Source organism: Jaculus jaculus, chromosome 8 (assembly GCF_020740685.1).
Source record: "Jaculus jaculus isolate mJacJac1 chromosome 8, mJacJac1.mat.Y.cur, whole genome shotgun sequence".
Taxonomy (NCBI): domain Eukaryota; kingdom Metazoa; phylum Chordata; class Mammalia; order Rodentia; family Dipodidae; genus Jaculus; species Jaculus jaculus.
Genome location: NC_059109.1, coordinates 1,332,865 through 1,357,275, shown reverse-complemented (window position 1 = coordinate 1,357,275; position 24,411 = coordinate 1,332,865). Strand labels below are relative to the sequence as shown.

General features: G+C 43.6%; 2 protein-coding genes across 2 annotated transcripts; both read right to left on the bottom strand.

The window, feature by feature from the left end:
- Nucleotides 1–404: 404 nt before the first annotated feature.
- Zfp57 (ZFP57 zinc finger protein) lies at nt 405–7,816 on the bottom strand. Its single transcript, XM_045157379.1, has 4 exons — nt 7,761–7,816; nt 4,569–4,695; nt 3,572–3,655; nt 405–1,567 (listed from the first exon to the last, which is right to left on the bottom strand). Exons 2-4 carry the CDS (start codon nt 4,693–4,695, stop codon nt 405–407), a joined length of 1,374 nt encoding a protein of 457 aa, XP_045013314.1. The 5' UTR covers nt 7,761–7,816.
- Nucleotides 7,817–16,035: 8,219 nt separating this feature from the next.
- LOC101617292 (putative uncharacterized protein ZNRD1-AS1) lies at nt 16,036–23,293 on the bottom strand. Its single transcript, XM_045155776.1, has 3 exons — nt 23,076–23,293; nt 22,823–22,898; nt 16,036–16,791 (listed from the first exon to the last, which is right to left on the bottom strand). Exons 1-3 carry the CDS (start codon nt 23,291–23,293, stop codon nt 16,036–16,038), a joined length of 1,050 nt encoding a protein of 349 aa, XP_045011711.1.
- Nucleotides 23,294–24,411: the final 1,118 nt, after the last annotated feature.

Here is a 24,411-nt window from a genome sequence, read left to right as displayed (position 1 = left end):
CATTTTTATTTATTTATTTGAGAGCAACAGAGAAAGAGAGAGAGAGAGAGAGAATGGGCACACCAGGGCCTCCAGCCACTGAAAACAAACTCCAGATGCATGCGCCCCCTTGTGCATCTGGCTAACATGGGTGCTGGGGAGTTGAACCTCAAACCAGGGTCCTTAGGCTTCACAGGCAAGCGCTTAACTGCTAAGACATCTCTCCAGCCCCCAGGAAGTTCTTTTAAACTGGGCATGGTGGTGCATGCCTTTAATCCCAGCACTCAGGAGGTAGAAGTAGGAGGATAAACTGCAAAGTCAAGGCCACCCTAAGACTACATAGTGAATTCCAGGTCAGCATGCTAGAGCAAGACACTACCTCAAAAAAAAAAAAAAAACCAAAAATTTTTATTTATGCTTCATATTTACTGCCTGCTTCGCCTTGTCTTCCTGGAATGTTTTTTCCCATCACCCTTTTCTTCTGAGGTTCCTAAGAGATCCATTTCTTCCATGTTTCCAATTCTTCCTACCTGCGAGGAATCACGAAAGAAGCCAAGCCACTGTCCCAAGATCACCCAGCATTGATGTGGGCTGCCTGTGCCCTGTCCTTTGACTTTATAGCTCCTCCAGTGACCCAGAAGGCCTTCCTTTTCCCCAAAGCAGAGGTCACAGATGGGGCAACAGTAGATTTTCTGCTTCCAGTGGGTCTGTTGGTGGTTGACCAGCTGGGAGAATGACCTAAAGGACTTGCCACAATAGAAGCAGTGGTTGGGTTGCTCTATGAAGTGGGTCTTCTGGTGGCTGGAGAGATGGATTTTCTTGCTAAAAGTCAAGGGACAATGGGAACAAGAGAAGACTTTGAACCTTGAATGCTTCACTGGAGAGTTGGATCTGATATCCAGGCAAGAAGTTCTATTGTTAGCTGTCTGGGTCCTAGTCCTAGAACTCTTGATTTTAAATATAGGTTCCTTGGTCCTGGCAACTGATGCCTGGTTCGTATCCACAAGTTCCTGGATGGACTCTTGGCACGGGAGGATAGGTGCCTGGAATCCAGCTGCTATATCTGTACTCTTCCTATGTTTCTGGTGTCCAGCCACTGGCTTGTGATTCTGGTGTATCTTCTGATGGCGCTTGACCTCAGACTGGTCCCGGAAGCACTTTCCACACATGGGGCATGAATGAGGCCTATAGCCCATATGTACACGTCGGTGACGGCTCAATCCAGAAGCATCACAATAGGTCTTGTCACAGAGTGTGCAACAGAAAGGCCTTTCCCTATGATTCAGGCACCTGTGGTAAGTGATAGCCTCAGAACTCCAAAATAACTTCCCACACTGGTTGCAGCTATTAGCCCACTTAGAGCTGTGAACAAGCTGGTGTCTATGGAGGTGGGAGCTCTTACTGAAACACCTGCCACAGGTGTGACAGAAAAAAGGTGGCCCAGCTTGTGACACTGTCCTATCCATAGCCCCAGCTGGAACAGAGTGTGGGATCTGGCCTGCCCCTCTGCAAGTAAGGGAGATGTTATCACGACTCCCCTTACATCTCAGATTATGACCTCGTTCTTGATGTTTCTCCTTCTTGCCTCCTGTAGTGAAGGAGGAAACACATATTATTCACTGTGAGAATGCCACTACAAGCTTTCTGTTCAGTGGAAACCAATTACCTTTCTGTCCATCCTTTCCAACTCAACATATTCATCCTTAGATCGTACAAGCTACAACTAAGAAAAACTGGACTTTTCAAGTTATAAACTAATAAAAGTTTCACAAGCCAGGTGCAATGGCACATGCCTTTAATCTCAGCACTTGGGAGGCAGAGGTAGGAAGTTCACCATGAGTTCAAGGCCACCCTGAAACTAATTCCAGATCAGCCTGGAATATACATATATACGTAATTTGGGCTGGAGGATGGTTTACTGGTTAAGGCACTTGCCTGCAAAGGCAAAGGACTAAGGTTCAAGTCCCCAGGACTCACATAAGCCATGCACAAGGTGGTACATGCTTCTGGAGCTCCTTTGCAGTGGCTAAAGGCCCTGCCACATCCATTCTCTCTCTATCTGCCTCTCTTTCAAGCAAATTAAACAAAAATTTAAAAATATTTACTTTCCAGATGCATGCAGTACTAGAGAATCAAACCTGACTCCTTTGGCTTTGTAGGCAAGCACCTCATCCTCTAAGCCATCTCTCCAGCCTTCATTTTCCCTTTTTTGTGCGAACTTAAAAAATATATGTGTGTGTGTGTGTGTGTATTTTTTGGGGGGTGGCTGAGGTTGGGTCTCACCCTAGTTCAGGATGACCTGGAATTCACTATGTAGTCTTCAGAGTGGCCTTGAACTCATGGTGATCCTCCTATTTCTTCCTTCCAAGAGCTGGGATTAAAGACATGCACCACCATGCCCAACTAAATATTTTATTTTTATTTATTTATTTGAGAGAGAGAAGTGAGTAGGGGGGGAGGGAGGGAGGGAGAGAGAACGGGTGTGTCAGGGCCTCCAGCCACTGCAAACTCCAGATGCATGCATCCTCTTGTGCCATCTGGCTTAAGTGGGTCCTGGGGAATCGAACTTAGGTCCTTTGGCTTTGCAGGCAAACACTTTAACTGCTAAGCCATTTCTCCGGCTCAGAACTTGTTTTTTTGTTGTTGTTATTTTGTTTTTCCAGGTAGGGTTCCACTCTAGTTCAGGCTGACCTGGAATCCACTATGAAGTCTCACAGTGGCCTTGAGCTCACAGTGATCTTCCCACCTCTGCCCCCCAAGGGCTGGGATTAAACGTGTATACCACCATGCCCAGCAGAACTTTTTAATCAATGGTATTATTTTTTTTTAACTTTTTATTTATTAACAGACACAGAGAGAAAGACAGATAGAGGGAGAGAGAGAGAATGGGCGTGCCAGGGCCTCCAGCCTCTGCAAACGAACTCCAGACGCGTGCGCCCCCTTGTGCATCTGGCTAACGTGGGACCTGGGGAACCGAGCCTCGAACCGGGGTCCTTAGGCTTCACAGGAAAGTGCTTAACCACTAAGCCATCTCTCCAGCCCAATCAATGGTATTATTGACATAAGCAACCAATATGTAATCACTCAATCCCTGGAAACTAAAGACGTTCCAGTGTCTTGAAAGATTTAGCAATTCCTTTGATCTCAATCTTCTACTCCCAAGTCTGACTAGAATGGAAAGGTGTGCCCTGTGAGAGGAGGATATATAAGCCTTGATCCTCTAGGTCAGCTCCATTCTTCCAGGGGCTGTGTGAGTCCTTCTTACCTTCCCCTCTCCTTTTTCTTTTTGGTTTTCTTTGGTAGGGTCTCATGCTAGCTCAGGCTGACCTGGAATTCACTATGTAGTCACAGGATAGCCTTGAACTCTTGGTGATCCTCTTACCTCTGCCTCCCAAATGCTGGAGTTAAAGGCATGCACCACCACACCTGGCCTGATTTTGTTTTGTTCTCATTATTATTGGTTTTGTAAAACAAAGTCTCATGTAGACCAGGCTATCCTTGAACTTACCATGTAGCTGAGGCTACTAGACCCTGAGTACTGGGATTACAAGGGTAAAATATCACCATGCCTAACTTCATTCGAAATTCTTACCTGAAAGCAGACCTGTTGTGTTTGAGAGAGAGAGATCTATTTTCCTCTGTTCCCTCTCTTCTTGCTCGAACTTGGTGATCAGATCTGGTTCAGGCAAAAATATTATGACTGATGAGTGTTCTTTTTGTGGGTGGGGGAGAGCATGCTTTTTTATTTTATTTTGTTTTGTTTTACAAGGTAGGGTCCCACTCTACCCCAGGCTGACATGGAATTCACTTATGTAGTGTCAGGGTGGCCTCGAACTCATGGCGATCCTCCTACTTCTCTGCCTCCTGAGTGCTGGGATTAAAGGTGTGTGCCACCACACCCGGCTGAGAGCATGCTTTTTTAAATAAAATATTACACTTAGTTATTTGGGAGAGAATGAGGCAGGGGGAGAGAGAGAGAGAAGAGAAAATGGGTGCTCCAGGACCTGTAGCCGCTGCACATGAACTCCAGATACATGTGCCCCCTTGTGCATCTGGCTTTAAGTGAGTACTAGGGAATGGTCTTTAGATTTTATAGGCAAGAACCTTAACCACTAAGCCACCTCTCCAGCCCCTGTTATTTATATTTTGTTGAGATAGTGTTCCATATAGTCCAGGACTACCTTAATTTCCTAATCCTCTTGTCTCCACCTCCATGCCCAAATCTTCATACAGATTTTTCATTTCTTTTCTTTTTTCTTTTTTTGATTTTTTGAAGTAAGGTCTCATTCTAGCCCAGGCTCACCTGGAATTCATTATGTAATCTCAGGGTGGCCTTGAACTCATAGCAATACTCCTACCTCTGCCTCCCAAGTGCTAGGATTAAAGGCATGTGGCACCATGTCTGGTTAGGTTTTTCATTTCACCCCTGAACTTAGTGACCTAGATCTTCCACACCTGAAAAATACAAAAGTAGGGGCTAATTGTGAGCTTACCTACCTGCCTAAAGTCAAACCTTCTCAGACCCTCAAAGTGTGTGGGGCGGGGAGGGGGGAATGACAGGGAGTACCAGAGAAACCACAGCCTCTTACCCACAGATGCCAAGTTCTTGAAAGTTTCTGACATAACATCCTTATAAAGGGCCTTCTGATTGGCATCCAGACATTCCCATTCTTCCTGGGTAAAATTTACTGCCACATCCTCAAAGGTGACTGGCATCTGGAAAGGAAGGACAGACACCAACTATTTAAATATATAAAATATAGACTGACATCCAATCTCAAGATTCAAATCTCAAATCCAGGAGAAAAATAAAACCATGAAAGAGAGAAATATGAAGACATTTGTGGCAAGAAAGGAAGAAAAAAAATGACTGAATATAATTTAAAAAGGGAAGCAGGGTCTGAAGAGATGGCCTAGCAGTTAAGTGCTTGCCTGTGAAGCCTATAGATCGCGGTTCAATTCTCCAGGTCCCATGTAAGCCAGATGCACAAGGTGGCACATGCGTGTGGAGTTTGTTTGCAATGACTGGAGGCCCTGGTGTGCCCATTCTCTGTCACTCTCAAATAAATAAATATTTTTTTTTTTTTTAAAGGGAGCAGCCAGGGTGGTGATACACACCTTTAACCCCAGCACTCAAGAGGCACCAGAGGTAGGAGGACTGCCATGAGTTTGAGGCCAGCCTAGACTAAAACAAGACCCTATGTTGAAAAAAAACTAAACAACAACAACAAAAGGGAAGCAAAGGAAAATGGTAGCCATTCTGACAAATTGCAGAAAGTACTCCATGAAAGAAGCAAGGTAGTATGGGAGATAGAGAAAATCTTGCAGCTCTTTTTTTTCAGTTATTGAGATATTCAGGCAATGGGATGGGTGAAAGACCTCCTGGAGTCTAGGGCCCAGTCCCCTTCTCTCCATCTTCTCATCCTGACTATTGCATTCCACCAGTAATCACTCTTTTTGGCTTCCTGCAGAGCAGCTGCCACCCTGCCCACCCCAGGGAGCATCACATTTTCAGTGATATCTCTTTCTAGCTTCACTCACTCTCTGATATGGTCCCCAGGGATGACTGGTCTCTTTCTTAGGGCTCTCTACATCCTAGGTACAGGATAAATGGAGAGCCCTGTAAGGGTTCCAGGGTTTAACATGGCTTCCTGTTACAAATGTATCTGTTCCAAGAGGCTGCTGTCTTTGATTATTTTCCCAATTTTCCTCCTTCACAACTACCCAATCTTGGTTCTCTCAAAGCCTGGGACATAGAGTTCAAGTAACTGGTCGCCTATAGCTCAGTTGCCACTGTCCAGTAATGCTAGATAGTGCTATGTATTTGACTTCTATTCCAGACTGTTTCTAGCCACCACTGGCTGATGCCCACCTCTAGAAATCTGAGGTCAGAGAGAAACAACACATAACCAACAAGTGGAGAAAGTAACAGATCAGAGCTTCCTTAACTCTACCTTACTAAGTCCCTGCTCTGTGCCAGAGTCCTTTCAGCAGTGCCCTATGACACTGGACCCACTTACGGGACCTCAAGTATAGAGACATTAAGTCACTCCTTCAAGGAGTTTTTTTAGTGTGTTTGAGTTTTAGTTTTTTTCCAGGTAGGGTCTCACTCTAGCCTAAGCTGACAGGCGGACCTGGAATTCACCATATAATCTCAGGGTGGCCTTGAACACACAGCAATCCTCCTACCTCTGCCTCCTAGAATGCGCCACCACACTGGTCCAAGGACACTCGGCAGGGTCTCACTTTAGCCCTGGCTGACCCGGAGTTCACTATGGAGTCTCAGGCTGTCACAGCAATCCTCCTACTTTGCCACGCCCGGCTTCCAAGGACACTCTTGCACTTGTGAGCTGGAGAGGTGGCTAAGCGGTTAGGCCACTTGCTTGGGAAGCCTAGGACCTAGGTCGATTCCCCAGGACCCACGTAAGCCAGATACACAAGGTAGTGCATACGCCTGGAGCTTGTTTGCACTGGCTAGAGGCCCTAGCATACCCATTCTCTCTCTTAAATGAATAAATAAATAAAATACTAGAAATGATTCTGCAGGCACATTAAAAAAAAAAAAAAGCGCACATGTGCAGGGTGTGGTGCTGGGAACTAGAGGCCATCCTGAGACTATATAGTGAATTCCAGGTCAGCCTGGGCTACAGTAAGACCCTCCCTCAAAAAACCAAAAGAAAAAAAATAAATGTACATGTGTAAGAAAACCAAGACTGGATCTGTCACAAACCACCTTAAATCTTCATTCTCTGGCTTAGCTGCTTCTTTTTGTTTTGTGGGGTTTTTGTTTTTCCATCATTATTCAAGGTAGGGTCTTGCTCTAGCCCAGGTTGACCTGAAATTAGTCTCAGGCTGGTCTTGAACTCACAGTGATATTCCTACCTTGCCCTCCTGAGTGCTGGGATTAAAAGCGTGTGCCATCACCTGTGGCCAGATACTCAGCTTCTAATGGGACTATGACAGGATGTGCTCATAGTAAGCTTAAAATATTTCATTAGAAATGCAATAAATCTGCAAAACACCGTAACTTGGCAACACAGCACACTGTGGTGTTCTTTCCCCTTCTGATCTTCTGGACGGATGTCTTAGGAGCTGCAGGTCACTGCCCAGCACAATGAAAACAGTGTGACTGTCCTGTATCGTTAGCCCAGGGACAAGGTCAAAATTCAAAATCCAAAGTACAAGATTTTTAATTAAAAAAATTTTCTTTTCCCCAGGTGGGATCTCACTGTAGCCCATGCTAACCTGGAAAATAGGGTTGCTTACAAAATCCCAGATGAGGGATTTACAGGAGCTTTGGATCCTTACCAGTGGCTACACCACTAAGAAAATGTCTCCCCACCTAGGAGCCATAAACTGCCTATAGATACTTAGGGAGACCAAAGTACAATTTCAATTAAATGTGAAAGGCTTTCCCATAACTTTGGAGTGAACCAAAATAGGTCCTGCCAACCTAAATCAGGGATAATCTGTACAGCTAGAGCCTTATAAACCCTGATCACAGGTCTGAGGAGACGGCTCAGTGGATAAGAGCACTTGCTGTGCAAGCAAGAACCCAAATTCAATCCCCAGCACCCATGTAAAAACTGGGTGTGCATGCCTGTAACCCTAGAGAACAGAGGCAGGAGTATCATTTGGGACTTGGTGACTAGCTAGTCTAACAAAGACAGTGAGCTCCAGGCTCAGTGATACATTCTGTCTCAAGGTAACAGGGCGGAACAGTGACCTTCCTCTACTCTGCACACACAAAACAATACTGATAACAACCCAATACCACTCACTTTGAGCTCCAGGCTTGAAGTTTCAGATGTGATGGCTAAATCTGCCTCTTCCTGCGGACAGCCACTTCCTCCAGGTGCTAAGAAAAACATTGAGACACAAAATCTATTGACAAAACCAGTTGCCTTTTTACTTCTCACTGTTTTTGCAAAAGATAATGAAAGCATAAATACCAGCAAGAGCTGGGCATGGTGGCACACGCCTTTAATCCCAGCACTAGGGAGGCAGAAGTAGGAGGATCGTTTGAGTTTGGCGCCACCCTGGTCAGCCTAGGCTAGAGTGAGACCCTACCTGGATAGGAAAACAAACAAAAACCCAGCAAGAAACAAGGCATTTATCAACTTATTTACTTTCTGTTTTTCTCTTTCTTTTTTTAAAATTTATGTTTTTTTTTGAGGTAGGGTCTTGCTCTAGCCTGGGCTGAACTGGAAGTCACTACACAGTCTCAGGGTGGCCTAGAACTCACGGCAACCCTCCTACCTCTGCCTCCCAAATTTTGGGATTAAAGGCATGCACCACCACACCTGGTTCTTGTTTTTGGAGGGAGGGTCTTGACCAGACAGACCTGGAATTCTCTATATAGTCTCAGGGTGACCTTAAACTCAAGGTGATCCTTCTACGCATTTAATCCCAGTACTGGGAGGCAGAGGTAGGAGAATTGCAATGAGTTCAAGGCCACCCTGAGATGACAGAGTTAATTCCAAGTCAGCCTGGACCAGAGTGAGACCCTACCTCAAAAAAAAAAAAAAATAAATAACTTGTTAACTAAACCGGGTGTGGTGGCGCACGCCTTTAATCCCAGCCCTCGGGAGGCAGAAGTAGGAGGATCGCTGAGAGTGAATTCCAGGTCAGCCTGAGCTAGAGTGAGACCCTACCTCAAAAACCCAAAAAGAGGGCTGGAGAGGTGGCTTAGCGGTTAAGCGCTTGCCTGTGAAGCCTAAGGACCCCCGGTTCGAGGCTCGGTTCCCCAGGACCCACGTTAGCCAGATGCACAAGGGCGCACGCGTCTGGAGTTCGTTTACAGAGGCTGGAAGCCCTGGCGCGCCCATTCTCTCTCTTTCTCTGCCTCTTTCTCTCTCTCTCTCTCTCTGTCACTCTCAAATAAATAAATAAAAATGAACAAACAAACAAACAAAAAACCCAAAAAGAAAAACCAAAAACAAAAGCAAACAAGCAAGCAAAAAACAAAAAAACAAAAAGAACTTGTTAACTAGATTCTAAGGAAGGTATCCTAGGATCTGATGTTGATTTTCTTTCTTCTATCCTACCTCATTCCCTCCCTTTCTCTCTGCCATTCAAGACTTTCAGAGATTTGGCATTGGTCTATCAATTTTCAGCCAATCACCCTTCAAATAGCTTCAATACTAGTGTCCTCAAGGACCCGACCTTCCTGTTCTCAGCAGGAGTCAAATCCCCTGCTGTGGATTCTTAAATTGGGGGAAATAACATGACAATACAAGTCTATAATCCCAGAACACCGGAGGAATGCCATGAATTCAAGGCCAACCTGATCTTACGTTTTCAGGTTAGCTAGGGCTAATGAGTGAGACCATGTCTCAAATAGATAAATAAATAAATAAATTTGGGCTAGAGAGATGGCTTAGCAATTAAGGCGCTTGCCTGCGAGGACCCATATAAGCCAGAAGCACATGGTGGCACATGTGTCTGGAGTTCGTTTCCAGTGGCTAGAGGCCCTGGCGCCCACTCTCTGTCCCTCTGTCTCAAATAAATAAATAAATAAAAATTAAAGATAGCAGCACACACCTTTAATCTCAGCACTCGGGAGGCTACAAGAATCATCGTGAGCTCAAGGCCAATTTCAGGTCAGCCTGGGTTAGTGAGACCCTACCTACAAACACCTACCAACAGAGGCAGGGTCTCCCTCTAGTCCATGGATGGCCTCGGAATCACGGCGATCCTATCCTAGCCTCAGTGCTGGGATTGCAGCCGTAGAGTCAAACTTTTGGCTGTTACAGGGCAGGGGCTCACAATGGGCTCATCTTCACCCTGGCCTGTTCCCACCCTTCCGTGGGTATATCCCCAAGGAGAAAGCACCGGCGTGTCCTAATCCTGAGTCCACTCAAGGTGCAACCAAACCCTTTCGGGGTCCACCACCACTAATCGGGGTTCCTCAGGCAGCGCCGCCGCACACACCTGGACCCTTGCACTCGGAAGGTTGAGGCAGGACGAGCTCGGTAGGCAGCCATCCTCCGCTACAGTGCGAGGTCGAGGCTAGCTTGGTCTCCGTGAGACCTCGTTATCTGAGGAGGAAAATCCCGAGGTGATGTCCCCAAACACCCGCCAGGTTGTAGGAAGTGCCCCCGCGAGGCCATACCCGGGTGCGGCCGCGTGCGCTTCCCGAGCCTCCGGCCGTCCTGGGGCTCCTCCCGCCGCGCCTTCCCCGCCGCGCGCCCGCGCCTCCCGGGCGGAGGCACCACCGAGCGCGCAGAAGCCGAGTCCGCCGGGCGCCCGCGCCTCCCGGGCGGAGGCACCACCGAGCGCGCAGAAGCGAGTCCGCCGGGCGCCCGCGCCTCCCGGGCGGAGGCACCACCGAGCGCGCAGAAGCGAGTCCCGCACTGGCCCCCGGCGCCGCGGGAGCGCTTCCGCCCAGCTCGGAGCCCCAGCCGCCCCGCCCGCTAGCGCTCCGCCCCGACCCGTGACCCTGCTGGGTGCTGAGCCCAGGTCAGGAGGTGGCTTCGAAAGGAGCCTGGGCCGCTTCAGTCCTGCCGTGGATACTGGTCCAGTACTGACCTCTGTTTAAGACATCGCCAGCCGGACTTGGTGACTCTACGCGTGTCCCAGCACTAGGGAGGTGGAGGCAGAATTGTTGTGAGTTCTAGACCAGCCTGGCCTACGTAGTGAACTCCAGGCCAACGTGGACGATAGAATGGGACTTGGTCTCAAAACCAAAATAAAAAAAAAAAAGCACTCAAAACTTTTGGGTTTAGCCGGACGTGGTGGCGCACGCCTTTGATCCCAGCACTCCGGAGGAAGAGGTAGGAAGATCACAGTGGCTTCCTGAAACTACATAGAGAATATTACAGATCAACCTGAGCTACAGTGAGACCCTACCTCGAAAAACAAAACAAACAAAAAAACCTTTTTGGGCTTACCTGGTGCACCCAAGAAGAGCACTTCACAGCCTTTTTAAGGAGACATGGAAACACACATCTTAGAAATGTATGTCAAAGCCAGGCTTGACGATATAGAGACTCTACCTCAGAAAACCAAAAAATGAAAGAAAGAGAGAAAGAAGGTAAGAAGGAGGGAGGGAAGGAAGGAAAGAAAGAAAAGAAAAGAAAAGAAAAGAAAAGAAAAGAAAAGAAAAGAAAAGAAAAGAAAAGAAAAGAAAAGAAAAGAAAGATCATGGGTCAAGCCGGTGTGGGTGTGTCCCAGCACTGTAGCAGGATCACTGATTTCCAGGCCAGCCTGCGCTACAAGTTGTAAGGGAGACAGAGACCACACCAGGAATTCAGTCCCTCTTTGTTATTATTATTTTTTTTTTCTGAGGTAGGGTCTCCACTTAGCCGTAGCTGACCTGAAATTCGCTACGTAGTCTCAGGGTAGCCTTGAACACACAGCGATCCTCCTATCTCTGCCTCCTCAGTGCTGGGATTAACTGTGTGTACCACCACCATGTTTTTCTTTTAATCAACTCGGTTAAAATCCAAACACTTAGCCTGGTGTTGTGGCACCTACCTATTACTCCAGCGATCAAAGATATCCTTGGCTATGTAGAGAATATGAATTCAAGGCAGCTGGGTGTGTGGTTCACGCCTTTAACCCCAGCACTGGAAAGGCAGAAGTAGGATGATGGCTGTGAGTTTGAGGCCGGCCTATGACCACAAAGTGAGTTCCAGATTCGTCTGGGCTACAGTGAGACCTTACCTCCAAAAAAGAAGGGGGGCTTGTCTGCAAAGCCAAAGTACCCAGGTTCAATTTCCCAGGACCTATATAAGCCATATGCACAAGGTGGCACATCTGGAGTTTGTTGGCAGTGGCTGGAGGCCCTGGTGTGCCCATTTTCTTTCTATCTACCTCTTTCTCAAATAAATAACTTTTTTTTTTTTTAAAGCCAGGAGTGTTCCAGCACTTGGGAGGCAGAGGTAGGAGGATCAAGGCCACCCTGAGACTACACAGTGAATTCCAGGTCAGCCTGAACTAGAGTGGAATGCCACCTCAAAAACAAACAACCCACCCCCCCCCCAAAAAAAAACCCCAACATATCAGGGTCTGGTGACACACACATTTAATCCCAGCACTTGGAAGGCTGAGGTAGGATTACTGTGAGTCTGAGAACTACAAAGTGAACTCCAGGTCAGTCTGGGCTAGAGTGAAAGCCTAACTCAAAACACACACACACACACCCCAGCTGGACGTTGTGGCACATACCTTCAATCCCAGCGCTAGCACTGGGGAGGCAGAGATAGGAGGATCACAGTAAATTCAAGATTACCCTGAGACTACATAGTGAATTCCAGGTCAGCCTGGGCTACGGCAAGACCCTACCTTTAAATAAACAAACAAACAAAAAAAAAAAAAAAAAAAAGAAAAGAAAAAGAAAAACCAAAAAGAGAAAGAGAAAAGCTGAGAAATAGAATTTAAAACAACAGTTAGCAAAATCTCAGAAATCCAGGCTGGAGACATGGCTTAGCATTAAGGAACTTACCTGTGAAGCCTAAGGACCCAGGTTCAATTCCCCAGTACCCATGTAAAGACAAATCTACATGGTGGTGCATGACTCTGGAGTTTTCATTTCTCTGGTTCCCTGCTTACCATCTATGAATCACTACTTTCCCAACTTTTTTTTTTTTTTTTTTTTTTTTAGGTAGGGTCTCACTCTAGCCCAGGCTGACTTGGAATTCACTCTGTAGCACCAGGCTGGCCTCAAACTCACGGCAATCCTCCTACCTCAGCCTCCTGACTGCTGGGATTAAAGGCATGCACCACTATACCCAACTCTTTCCCAACTTTTTTTTTTTTGTTTGTTTTTTGTGTTTTTTTTTTTTTTGGTTTTTCGAGGTAGGGTCTCACTCTGGTCCAGGCTGACCTGGAATTAACTCTGTAGTCTCAGGGTGGCCTTGAACTCACGGCGATCCTCCTACCTCTGCCTCCCGAGTACTGGGATTAAAGGCATGCGCCACCACGCCCGGCCCAACTTTTTTTTTGAGGTTGGGCCTCACTCTAGTCCAGGCTGACCTGGAATTCACTAGGTAGTCTCAGAGTGGCCTTGAACTCTCAGTGATCCTCCTACCTCTACCTCCACAGTGCTGGGATTAAAGGCACATGCCACCACAGCTGGCTATTTCCCAACTTTTTTTTTTTTAGTATTTTATTTGTTTATGAGAGAGAGAGGATGGGTGCATCAGGGTTTCTAGCTACTGCAAACAAACTCTAGTCGCATGCGCCACCACATGCATCTGGCTTACATGGGTACTGGGGAATTGATCCTGGTCCTTAGGCTTCACTGGCAAGCACCTTAATCACTAAGCCATCTCACCAGCCCTACTATCAGTTTTCAAAGCTTCATGTTATCACATCTTCTTTAAAACCATAACAGCAAGCTGGATCCTTCTCACCAGCCTAGTGGACACTGTACCCGAGTGGCATTCCTTGTCTGTCCTGGCAGACTTCTTGTTTTTTTTTTTTTTTAATTTTTATTAGTATTTTCCATGATTATAAAAAAAATCCCATAGTAATTCCCTATTTCCCAACTTTTTGATACTAAAGAAAATGAACTGAATGGAAAATAGGAAATTTCATTCAGCTTGGTGATTAAAATTCTCACAAAATTTATATATGTGCTCTTTGATAACTGAACACTCAAGGCATGTGCATGTGGACTTTTTGTTTGTTTGTTTGTTTACCCTGGTATTCAGGGATGGTGTTCCTTAAGTGGGTGATAGAAAGCATTCCTTTCTTCTCCTGCTCATGTAAGCAAGGTTAGTGGCATTCCTTTGTATAGCACCTGTATCTCTATCATAGCCCTATATTACTTTATCTGCTGTAATATGCTATTAGTTGTAAACTGCTCAATAGCAGGAGCTTCTTTTCATTCATCCCAATTCACAAGTAATACCTAGCACATAGAGAATCTCCAAATCAAGTTTTTCATAAAAATAAATTATGTGTTACAAGTTAGAATTTTAGGGCTTGTTTAGTAGTTCTCTGGTGAAAGTATGAAAGCACCCACTGAAGAGACTATTGAACTGTAGTATTATCAAGATAACTGAAGGTTTGGAGAAGGGGGAATGAAAGACTGGCAGATGAAAAGATTTTTTATTTATCAGTATTGCCCAACCAGTCCCAAGTGGGGAAGCTAACTTCTATCAAATAGCTCATCCTAACACCTTTTTTAAAAAAATTATTTGTTCATTTTTATTTATTTATTTGAAAGTGAGAGAGAGGAAGAGAAAGACAAGTAGAGAGGGAATGGGCGCACCAGGGCTTCTAGCCACTGCAAACAAACTCCAGACGCGTGCGCCCCCTTGTGCATCTGGCTAACATGGGTCCTGGGGAAACGAACCTCGAACCAGGGTCCTTAGGCTTCACAGGCAAGCCCTTAACTGCTAAGCCATCTCTCCAGCCCTCATCCTAACACCTTAAAACGATGATAATACTCCATAAATCCTATGAGATGTTGTTCTCACTTTATAAATGAGAAAATTCAATGCTAAATAGAATAAGTCAAAGGTTTAAGGATTTAGCTCAGTGGAAGAGCACATGCACAAAGCCCTGGGTTGAACCTTCTGCATCAGGGTTGGGCGGATAAACACAAACAAACTAAGCAACTAAAAATATCTCAAGCAGGGATGGTAGCACACGCCTCTAATCCAGCACTCAGGAGGCAGAGGTAGGAGGATTGCTGTGAGTTTGAGGCCAGCCTGGGGCTACAAAGTGAGTTCCAGATCAGCCTAAACTAGAGTGAGACCCTATCTTTAAAAAAAACAAAAAAAACAAAAAAACAAAAAAAACAAGCAACTTTTCAAGCTAAAAACTATTCTGTACCTCTTTATATATGTGATGCAAATAGGAATATTCATCACACTCAGGATAGGCAAAAAATAAAAGAAGCCTGACATGGTGGCACACACCTTTAATTCCAGCACTCAGGAGACAGAGATGGGAGAACTGCCATGAGTTTGAGGCCACCCTGAGACTAGTATCCAGTCCAGTCTGGGCTTGAGTGAGACACTACCTCAAAAATAAATAAATAAATAAAATGTTCATTTAAGAGACATTTCACAGTGGACATTTCAAGCCTTAAGTTTGGCCAGCCGGGCCAAATGAGCCAACAGGTGCAGTAGTGGCATGTCTGTTATGGAGGAAACCAACTGCTAATTGGACTGGAAGCCTGCTCCATGGGAGGGAATATATACTTGGTACTGAAAACCTAGTCAAAAGCCTATGGAAGGGGAGGTCATGAGCCCTAGGAGAGTAATGCCTGCTATTATCTGCCTAAATACATATATTATGCTCACCAAACTTCCCTGTAAGCACTTTTCTTAATGTTCATACCCATATGCTACTTTCATTTTTGGTTAGAGAAACTTCTCTTTTCAGATGGTGGTGACCACTGGGATGACTCAAAAGGCACCATGGTGCTGAGAAGAAGTGATAGAGGGGCATTCAGCACTGAGACATCTCTATCACACCTTCCAAGGCTTAGGGTCCATTGCAGAAAAGGTGCAGAAAGAATATAAGAGCTGGGCTGGAGACATGGCTTAGTGGTTAAGCACTTGTCTGTGAAGCCTAAGGACCCCGGTTCGAGGCTCGATTCCCCAGGACACACGTTAGACAGATGCACAAGGGGCACATGCATCTGGAATTCGTCTGCAGTGGCTGGAAGCTCTGGCGCGCCCATTCTCTCTCTCTGCCTCTTTCTCTGTCTGTTGCTCTCAAATAAATAAATAAATATAAACAAAAAAAAAAAAAAAGAAGAATATAAGAGCCAAAGGAAAGGTAGGACTGCTTACAATGTAATCGTTCTTATACAAACTGGCTTCTATATCCATGACCTCGCAGTGCCTGGTACTACCTACACAAGAAAGACCCCTGTAATAGGAAGATAATGACATCAAAATAAAAGAGAGACTTATAGAGAAGGTAAGGGGTTATGATGGAGAGTGGATCTGTGAAGGGAAAAGTGAGGGAGGGGAGGAAATAATGTTTATTGTGTACAATTATGGAAGTTGTCAATAAAAAGTCAAATAAATAAGTGAAAATTAAAAATAAAAATAAAAAAGATATTTTATTCACAGAAGTACTGAAACTTTACTAATCCTTTATTTTCCTTATTTGGTTTCTCAAAAAAGGTGGCACAGTTAAGAATCTTCTTTGATAAGGTTTTATAACTGTGATCACTTCCTTTCCATTCTGAGACTTTTCCATAAGAACATTCACTTTAATCTGACTTGTACCACATGGCTGGAAAAGTGGGTATGCAACAACCCTTTCAAACTCTTTTGTCTCTTTCTTTAGTCTCTCACGCTTCTCAAGTGGAGGCAGCTGGCTCAGGCTTTTTCTCAAGATTCTATCCTTGAGTCTTTGCTCTGTAAGTTTTCTCCCTCGAATCATGCGCTCATGATGATCTTCAATTTGCAACTGTTCTCTCTCATTTACCTGATTTCTTCTCTGTGCTCTCTGGACGTCATGCTCTTCTGGCACAACTTTTGGTAGTGTTGTTTCACTGGGGACTCGTGGTAGTCTGCACGTTTTGTTCCTAAATTCTCTGACCCGACCAGTTCGATGTACATGCTTTTCTATCTGTTTCTTCTCTCTCTCAGGTACCCAATAGTACTGTTTTTGTCCTTTTATGCTTTGTGTTGTTTTCTCCTCCATTTTCATCTTCACTTCATTGCCTATCTCTTCTTTTTTCATCATTTCCACTGTTCGTTTATTATAATAAGACTCTGCTTTGGCAAGCCAGTAATCTAGAGAAAGAGCTTGCTCCCTACAGAGTGTTTTATACTCCTCGTGGTATTTTTGAATTACCAAGTGTCTTGCTGCTGTTGTGTGTACACCACCTAGATTCTGTCAAAGTGAGGTTAGGAATTTTATTTTATTTTTTGTGAGGTAGGGTCTCACTCTAGCCCATGCTGACCTAGAATTCACTATATAGTCTTAGGGTGGCCTTGAACACATGGCAATCCTCCTACTTCTGCCTCCCAAGTGCTGGGATTAAAGGTGGTGCCACCATGCCCTGCTCAAGGTTAGGAATTTTATAATGCAGTCATCTTTTCCCTTTGAATACATTTAAGCAGGAGCTTACCCTTAATAACATAAGGGTAATAAGAAAAGGTGTGGTGGCACATGCCTTTAATCCAGAATTTGGAAGGCAAAGGTAGGCAGATTTCCATGAGTTAAAGGCCAGCCTGGGCCTACAGAGTGAGTTCCAGGTCAGCTTGGTCTACCATGAGACCCTACCTCAAAAAAGAAAAGATAATCTGGGCATGGTGCCACACACCTTTAATCTCATCTCTTGGGAGGTAGAGGTAGGGGGATTGCCAACAGTTCAAGGCTACCTTGAGACAACATAGTGAATTCCAGGTCAGCCTGAGCTAGAGTGAGACCCTGCCTCGAAAAATAAAAACAAAAGGAAAAGAAAAGGTAGTTATTCAATTATTGAGTAACAATTTTAATTTTACTCCCCATACTCACAGGCAAGCTGAGATCTCCAAAAGTATAAAAGTATAAAGTACCTATCACCAATAAATAACTAGTTTCAAAAATATATAATTATATGCCTCAAAATAATAAAGGCTATATGATGAACCTATAGTCAACAATATTCTGAATGGGGAGAAACTGAAAAACTTTCCTCTAAAATCTGGAACAAGACAAAGTTGCCCATTGTCTCCACTCTACTCAATATAGTTCTAGAAGCCTTAGCTAGAATAAGACAAGAGAAGATATTAAAGGGGTAAAGATAGGAAAGGATGAAATCATCCCTATAAACAACATAATTCTGTAATTAAATGATCCTATTAATTTTACAAGAAAACTCCTAGATTTAAAAAATACATTCAGGGGCTGGAGAGATTGCTTAGTGGTTAAGACATTTGCCAGCAAAGCCTGAGGACCCAGATTCGATTCCCCAGTACCCACATAAGCCAGATGTGCAAGGTGGCACTTTCATCTGGAGTTCATTTGCAGTGGCTAGAGGCCCTGGTGCACCCATTCTCTCTCTCTAATAGATAAATAAATAAAATATTTTAAAAATACATTCAGGGCTGAAGATATGGCTTAATGGTTAAGACACTTGCCTGCAAAGCCTAAGAACCCAAGTTCAATTCTCAAATAAATCCAGATGCACAATGTGGCACATGTGTCCAGGTTCGTTTATAGTGGCTAGCAGCCCTGGCATGCCCATCCTCTATCTGCCTCTCCCTCTCTCTCAAATAAATAAATAATTAAAAAAATACATTCAGCAATGTTGCAGAATAATAATCAACACACAATATTGCTAAAGCATTGCCCACTAGGACTAGATATTAAGACCCTAATGCTGAAGACTCCACATACTTGGGCTATAGTATACTGAGAAATCAAGCTGGAGCTGAGCTGGAAACCTCCTCTCTGTTGGCTATCTATTAAGATGCTGGAAAGAACTATACAGACTGTTTATATTGTGTGGGGGTGGGGTCATCAAAAGTGTTAACCAGCAGTGAACCCTGAAAGCCCTACTGCTGGCCAGCCAGGCCAAATGTACCAACTGGTAAGATAGTAGCAGGTTTGTTATGAGGGAAACAAATTGCTATCTGATTGAACCTAAGGCCTGCTCCATGAGAGAAAATTTCTGTCTGGTACTGAAAACCTAATCAAAAGCCTATGGCTTGGGAGGTCATAAACCCTAGAGAAGGAATTACTACTGTTTTTTGACTATATAGATTTATTATGGCCACCAATATTCTGCCCTCTAAATAAATATATGCATTTGTGTGAGGGTGTGTGTGTTAAATTTTTTTTTGATTTTTCAAGGTAAGGTCTCATTGTAGCCCAGGCTAACCCAACATAATTCTGTAGTTGTAAGCTGGCCTCAAACTCATGTTGATCCTCCTATCTCTGCCTCCCAAGTGCTGGAATTCAAAGCATGGGCCACCATGCCTGGCAATGCCAACATATAGAAGATATTAAAAGGGTAAAGATAGGAAAGGATGAAATCATCCTTTTGGTTATAGAAGCTTCTCTTTTCAGATGTCAATGACCACTGAGATGACTCAAAACTCACTAAAGAGCTGAAGGGGGCTAAAGAGATGGCTTAGTGGTTGAGACACTTGCCTGTGAAACCTAAGGACCAAGGTTTGACTCCACAGAAGCCACATAAGCCAGATGCACATGGTGGCACATGCATCTGTAGTTCATTTGCAGTAGCTAGAGGCCTTGATGTGCCCATTCTTTCTTTCTGTCTCTGTCTGTCTGTCTATCTGTCTCTCTCTCTCTGATTAAATAAATAAATAAACTAAAGAGCTGGATGGGTAGCTTAGCAGTTAAGGCATTTGCCTGCAAAGCCTAAGGAGCCAGGTTTGATTCCCTAGTACCCACGTAAACTAGATGCATAAGGGAGCACATACTTCTGGAGTTCGTTTGCAGTGGCTGGATGCCCTGGTGTGCCCATTCTCCCTTTGTCTCTATCTGCTTGTCTCTCTCAAAATGGATAAAAAATAATTAAAAAAAAAACTCACTAACGTTCTGAGAAGGGACAGTGGAGTGTTCATCACTAAGTGAGACATCTCTATCACACCTTCCATGGCTCAGAGGTGGTGGAAAGACTGTAAGAGCCAAAGGAAGGGGAGGAGTGCTTGCAATACTTTCATCCAGACACAAAGTGAACAGAGATTGATGCCACCTACATAAGACCTGCATAATAGGGAAAATGATGACATCAAAATCAAAGACAGAGCCAGGTATGGTGGTGCATGCCTTTAATCCCAGCACTTGGGAGGCAGAGGTAGGAGGATCACCATGAGTTCGAGGCCACCCTGAGACTACATAGTGAATTCCAGGTCAGCTTGAGCTAGAGTGAAACCTTACCTCAAAAAAAAAAAAAAATTAAAAAAAAATTAAAGACAGACTAGTCAAAAAGGAGAAAGTGCCAGAAGTGATGGCATATGCCTTTCATCCCAGCACTCAGAAGGCAGAAGTATGATTGCCATGAGTTCGAGGCTACCCTGAGACTACAGAATAAATTCCAGGTCAGCCTGGGCTAGAGCAAGACCCTACCTCAAACAAACAAACAAACAAAAAAATAGAAAGAGGAAAGTATTGAGTGGAAAGAAGATTTGGGAAGGGGAAAGGGGAGGGTGGTGGGAGGAGATTATGAACATAGTATATTGTTTATTGATGGTGTCAATAAAATGTTTGAAAATATAGAGTTTAATATAAAAAATCAACACACAAAATTCAGTAGCTTTCATATACTCCAACAATGAACTAGCTGAGAAAGAAATTAGGAAAAATATCCCATTCACTATAACTTCTAAAAAATCTAAGTACATAAGAATAAGCCTCACAATGGATGTTAAAGACCTATACAAAGAAAGCTTTTAAGACACTGTAGAAAAGAAACAAAAGATACCAGATGTTTGGAGAAAACTTCCATGCTCCTGGATTGGCAGAATCAATGTTGTTAAAATGGCTATTTTACCAAAAGTAATCCACAGATTCAATGCAATTCCTATCAATGTTCAAATGACATTCTTCTCAGAACTAGAAAAACAACCAAAAATTTCATATGGAAACAAAAAAGACCAGGCATAGTCAAAGCAAATCAAAGTAGATATAACACTGCTGGAGGCATCACAATTCTTGATCTAAAATTAACTATAGGTCAATAGTTACAAAGACAGCATAGTACTGCCACAGAAACAGACACAGAGGCCAATGGAATAGAATACAGGACCCATAAATAAACCCACATAGCTATGTCCACCAAGTTTTTGGCAAGGGCATCAGAGACATATACTAGAAAAAAGACAGGCTATTCAATCGATTATGATGGCAAAACTAGATATCCACCTACAGAAGAATGAAATTGGACCCACATCTCTTATCATGTACTAAGGCCAATTTAAAATGGATCAAAAACCATCATGAGAAGTAAGAAATGCTGAAAATACCAAAGGGAAACATACACAATACACTGGGAGTTATAAGTAAAAATTTTCAAAACAGGACTCTAGCAACACAAATACTCCCAAGATCTACAAATGGAATTACATGAAATTAAAAAGTTGTTTCACAGTAAAGGAGACTATCATCAGAATGAACAGAAAGCCCATTGAAGAAAGAAAATCTTTGCCAGATATTCCACTGGCAGGGGTTCATATCTGGAATAAAGAACTTTAAAAACTAAACACCAAAAAAAAAAAAAACCCTGTCAACCAATAGACTAATAAAATGAACCGTTATCAAAAGAAGAAACAAAAATGACCAACAAATACTTTTTTTTAAGGGGCTGGAGAGATGGCTTAGCAGTTAAGGCCCTTGACTGCAAAGCCAAAGGATTCATGTTTGATTCCCCAGTATCCACACAAAGCCAGATGCACTAGGTGGCACATGCGTCTAGAGTTTGCAGTGACTGGAGGCCCTGGTGTGCCCATTCTCTATCTCTGTCTTTCTCTCTCTCTAATAAATAAATATTTGGGCTGAAAGAGATGGCTTAGTGGTTAAAGCACATGCCCATGCAGGCTCAATTCCTCAGTATCCACATAAAGCCAGATGCACAAGTGGTACATGCGTCTGGAGTTCATTTGCAGTGGCTAGAAGCCCTGGTATGCCCATTTTCTCTCTATCTGCCTGCCTCCCTCCCTCTCTCTCTCATAAAATAAAATAAAATGTTCTATATCCTTAACCATTAAGGAAATTTAAATTAAAACCACTTTGAGATTTCACCTCACCCCAATAGCTAGAAAATGGAATCAATCTGGACATCCTTCAACTGATGACTAAACAATGAACATGTGGTACATATACACAGTAGAGTTGTACTCAGCTGGGAAGAAACATGAAATTGTAAACATTTCAGGAAAATAGAGGAAATTGGAAAAAATTACAGTAAGTGAAGTCATCCAAGCTCAGACACACAAAAATCACATGTTCTCTCTCACACGTGGATTCCATTAATTACTGTATGTATGTATGTGAGTATAGGCTATAATTCAAGATAGGAGACCATGAGAGGAGAATAAGAAGTGATAAAAGGGAGAAGACAAAAAGAAACATGTAGTTTGAAAGTGGAAAGGAGGCTATGTTGGGGTTGGGAGGGCACAAGGGAGGAGAGGGTGGGGGGAGAGAGGATGAAAGGAGTTTGAGGCCAGCCTAAAACTGCATAGTGAATTCCAGGTCAGCTTGGGCCAAAGTGAGACCCTACCTTTAAAAAACTGAAAAATTGTCCAGTGTGGTGGCACCTCCAATTCCAGCACTCAGGAGGCAGAGGTAGGAGTATTGCCGTGAGTTCGAGGCTGCCTGGAGATTACACAGTGAATTCCAGGTGAGCCTCAGCTAGAGTCAGACCCTGCCTCGAAAAACAAAAACAAACAAAACCTGAAAAATAAATAAGCCAGGTGTGTGGTGCACACCTTTAATCCCAGCACTCTGGAGGCAGAGTTTGGAGGAGGATCGCTATGAATTCAAGGCCACCCTGAGGCTACATAGTGAATTCCAGGTCAGCCTCAGCTAGAGCAAGACCCTACCTGGAAATAAAAAGTAAAATAAATTTATATATATACATATATAAGCATATAAGTACTTCTGGGAGCTTGTGTTCTATAAATGTAAAAAGGGCTGGGAAACATTGCTAATATACAAATATAACTTCAAGGTGTCATTTGGACAGAAGAATTTTAAATCTATGACTCCATTTGTTTTTTAAAGGTAGGGTTTTGCTCTTGCCCAGCCTGAACTGGAATTTACTCTGTAGTCTCAGGGTGGCCTCAAACTCACAGTTTATCTTCCTACCTTTGCCTCCCAAGTGCTGGGATTAAAGGCATGGACCTCCATGCCTGGCAAACCTATAATTATTTTTCTGAGTAGTTCTAAAGTCTATGGTAGGAAGATTACTTACCACGATCCTTTTCTCCAGAGGTGACTGTTGACCTACATCAATTCTAGGGTCTTTAGATGCATTCACCCAAGCCAATCTGAAAGATAAAAGAAAAAAGATGGATTAGAATTATGAGGTGACAACACATCTGTTCACCTATTATCCAGCTCAAAGAACTAAATTGTTTCAGCTGAGAACAAGGGCCATTTCTCCCATGGGAAGTCCCCGCTGCATAAAAGGAGGATCTTTACTTTCATATGAAGGAAAAGCATACTTCTCCTGTGGACTCAGTTCGAACCATTCTGAATCTTGGATTTGGGACTGCCAGAGAGGAGAAACAGGATCCTTGGTAAGGGGTTGCCCAGTGACACCAGTGCCAGATGGCTCAGTCTCCAAGTCTTCTGAACTAATTCTAGACTCCAGTTTTTTCAGCTCTTCTTTCTGCAATTTCTCCAGCCAGGCTCTCTGTGTCTCTATCAGCATGTACAGCATCTCTGCTCTCTAATGTTCTTTCTGAAATTCTGCTCTTAAGCGACTACCTTCTCCTTTACTAGATTGTTCTGTGCTGACAGACTCCCTTTACCCTAAATCCATTACAAGACAATTCCCTGTTGACCTTCTCTAGGTGTGAAATTGTGGCTACTCTGGGTTTATTTATAAAGCAGTCTGATGGCACCACAAATGAAGATTACTAACTTTTTTATGTGTCAGTACTGGTCTAACCTGAGTTTATTGTGAGGTCATATTAAAGCCACTGAAGATGTCTGGTATACATCTCTGCAACTTTTACACAATTTACATACAGTTCAAACCTCAGGCATTGACAACTGATAGATAAATCTGAACTTAATCACACTACTTCCTTGGTGTATGACTCAGGACAAGTCAATTAACTTCTATGTCAGTTTCCTAATTTATAAAATGGAGAATATAAACTGGGTATGGCAACACAAACCTTGAATCCCAGTACTCAGGAGGCTGCGGTAAGAGAATTGCAATGAGTTCAAGACCAGCCTGTGCTAGAGTCAAAGCTTACCTTGAAAAAAAAAATTAGACAAAAGGGAGAAACAAGACAAAGTCTCAGGGTCATAACAAATACAAATGAGATGTAAGGAGATCACAAGTTTTCAGTAAATAGTGGTCATCAGTTCTTGAAAGTAAGTACCTATTATTCTTTTCTTTTTTTTCCAGATAGGGTATCATTCTAGCCCATGCTGACCTGAAATTCACCACTTGACCTCAGGCTGTACTACAACTTAAAGCAAATGCTGGAACTGAAGGCATGTGCTACCATACCTGGCTAACCCCTTATTTTCTATAAATTCTTCCTAATCTACTCTGTTACAGTAATTTTGCCTTTCCCTAAACAAGTAAATTTTTGTCTTTCAACAACTCATTTAAAATCAATAACTGAAACAAACAAAAAAAGCTGGGTGTAGTGACTCATGCCTTTCATCCCAGGACTCAGGAGGCAGAGATAGAATGATCATCATGAGTTTGAGGCCACCCTGAAACTACATAGTGAATTCCAGGTCAGCTTGGGCTAGAATGAGACCCTATCTTGAAAAAAAATGAATAATTGAGGTGGCAAGGGAGAAGGCACAGCAGTT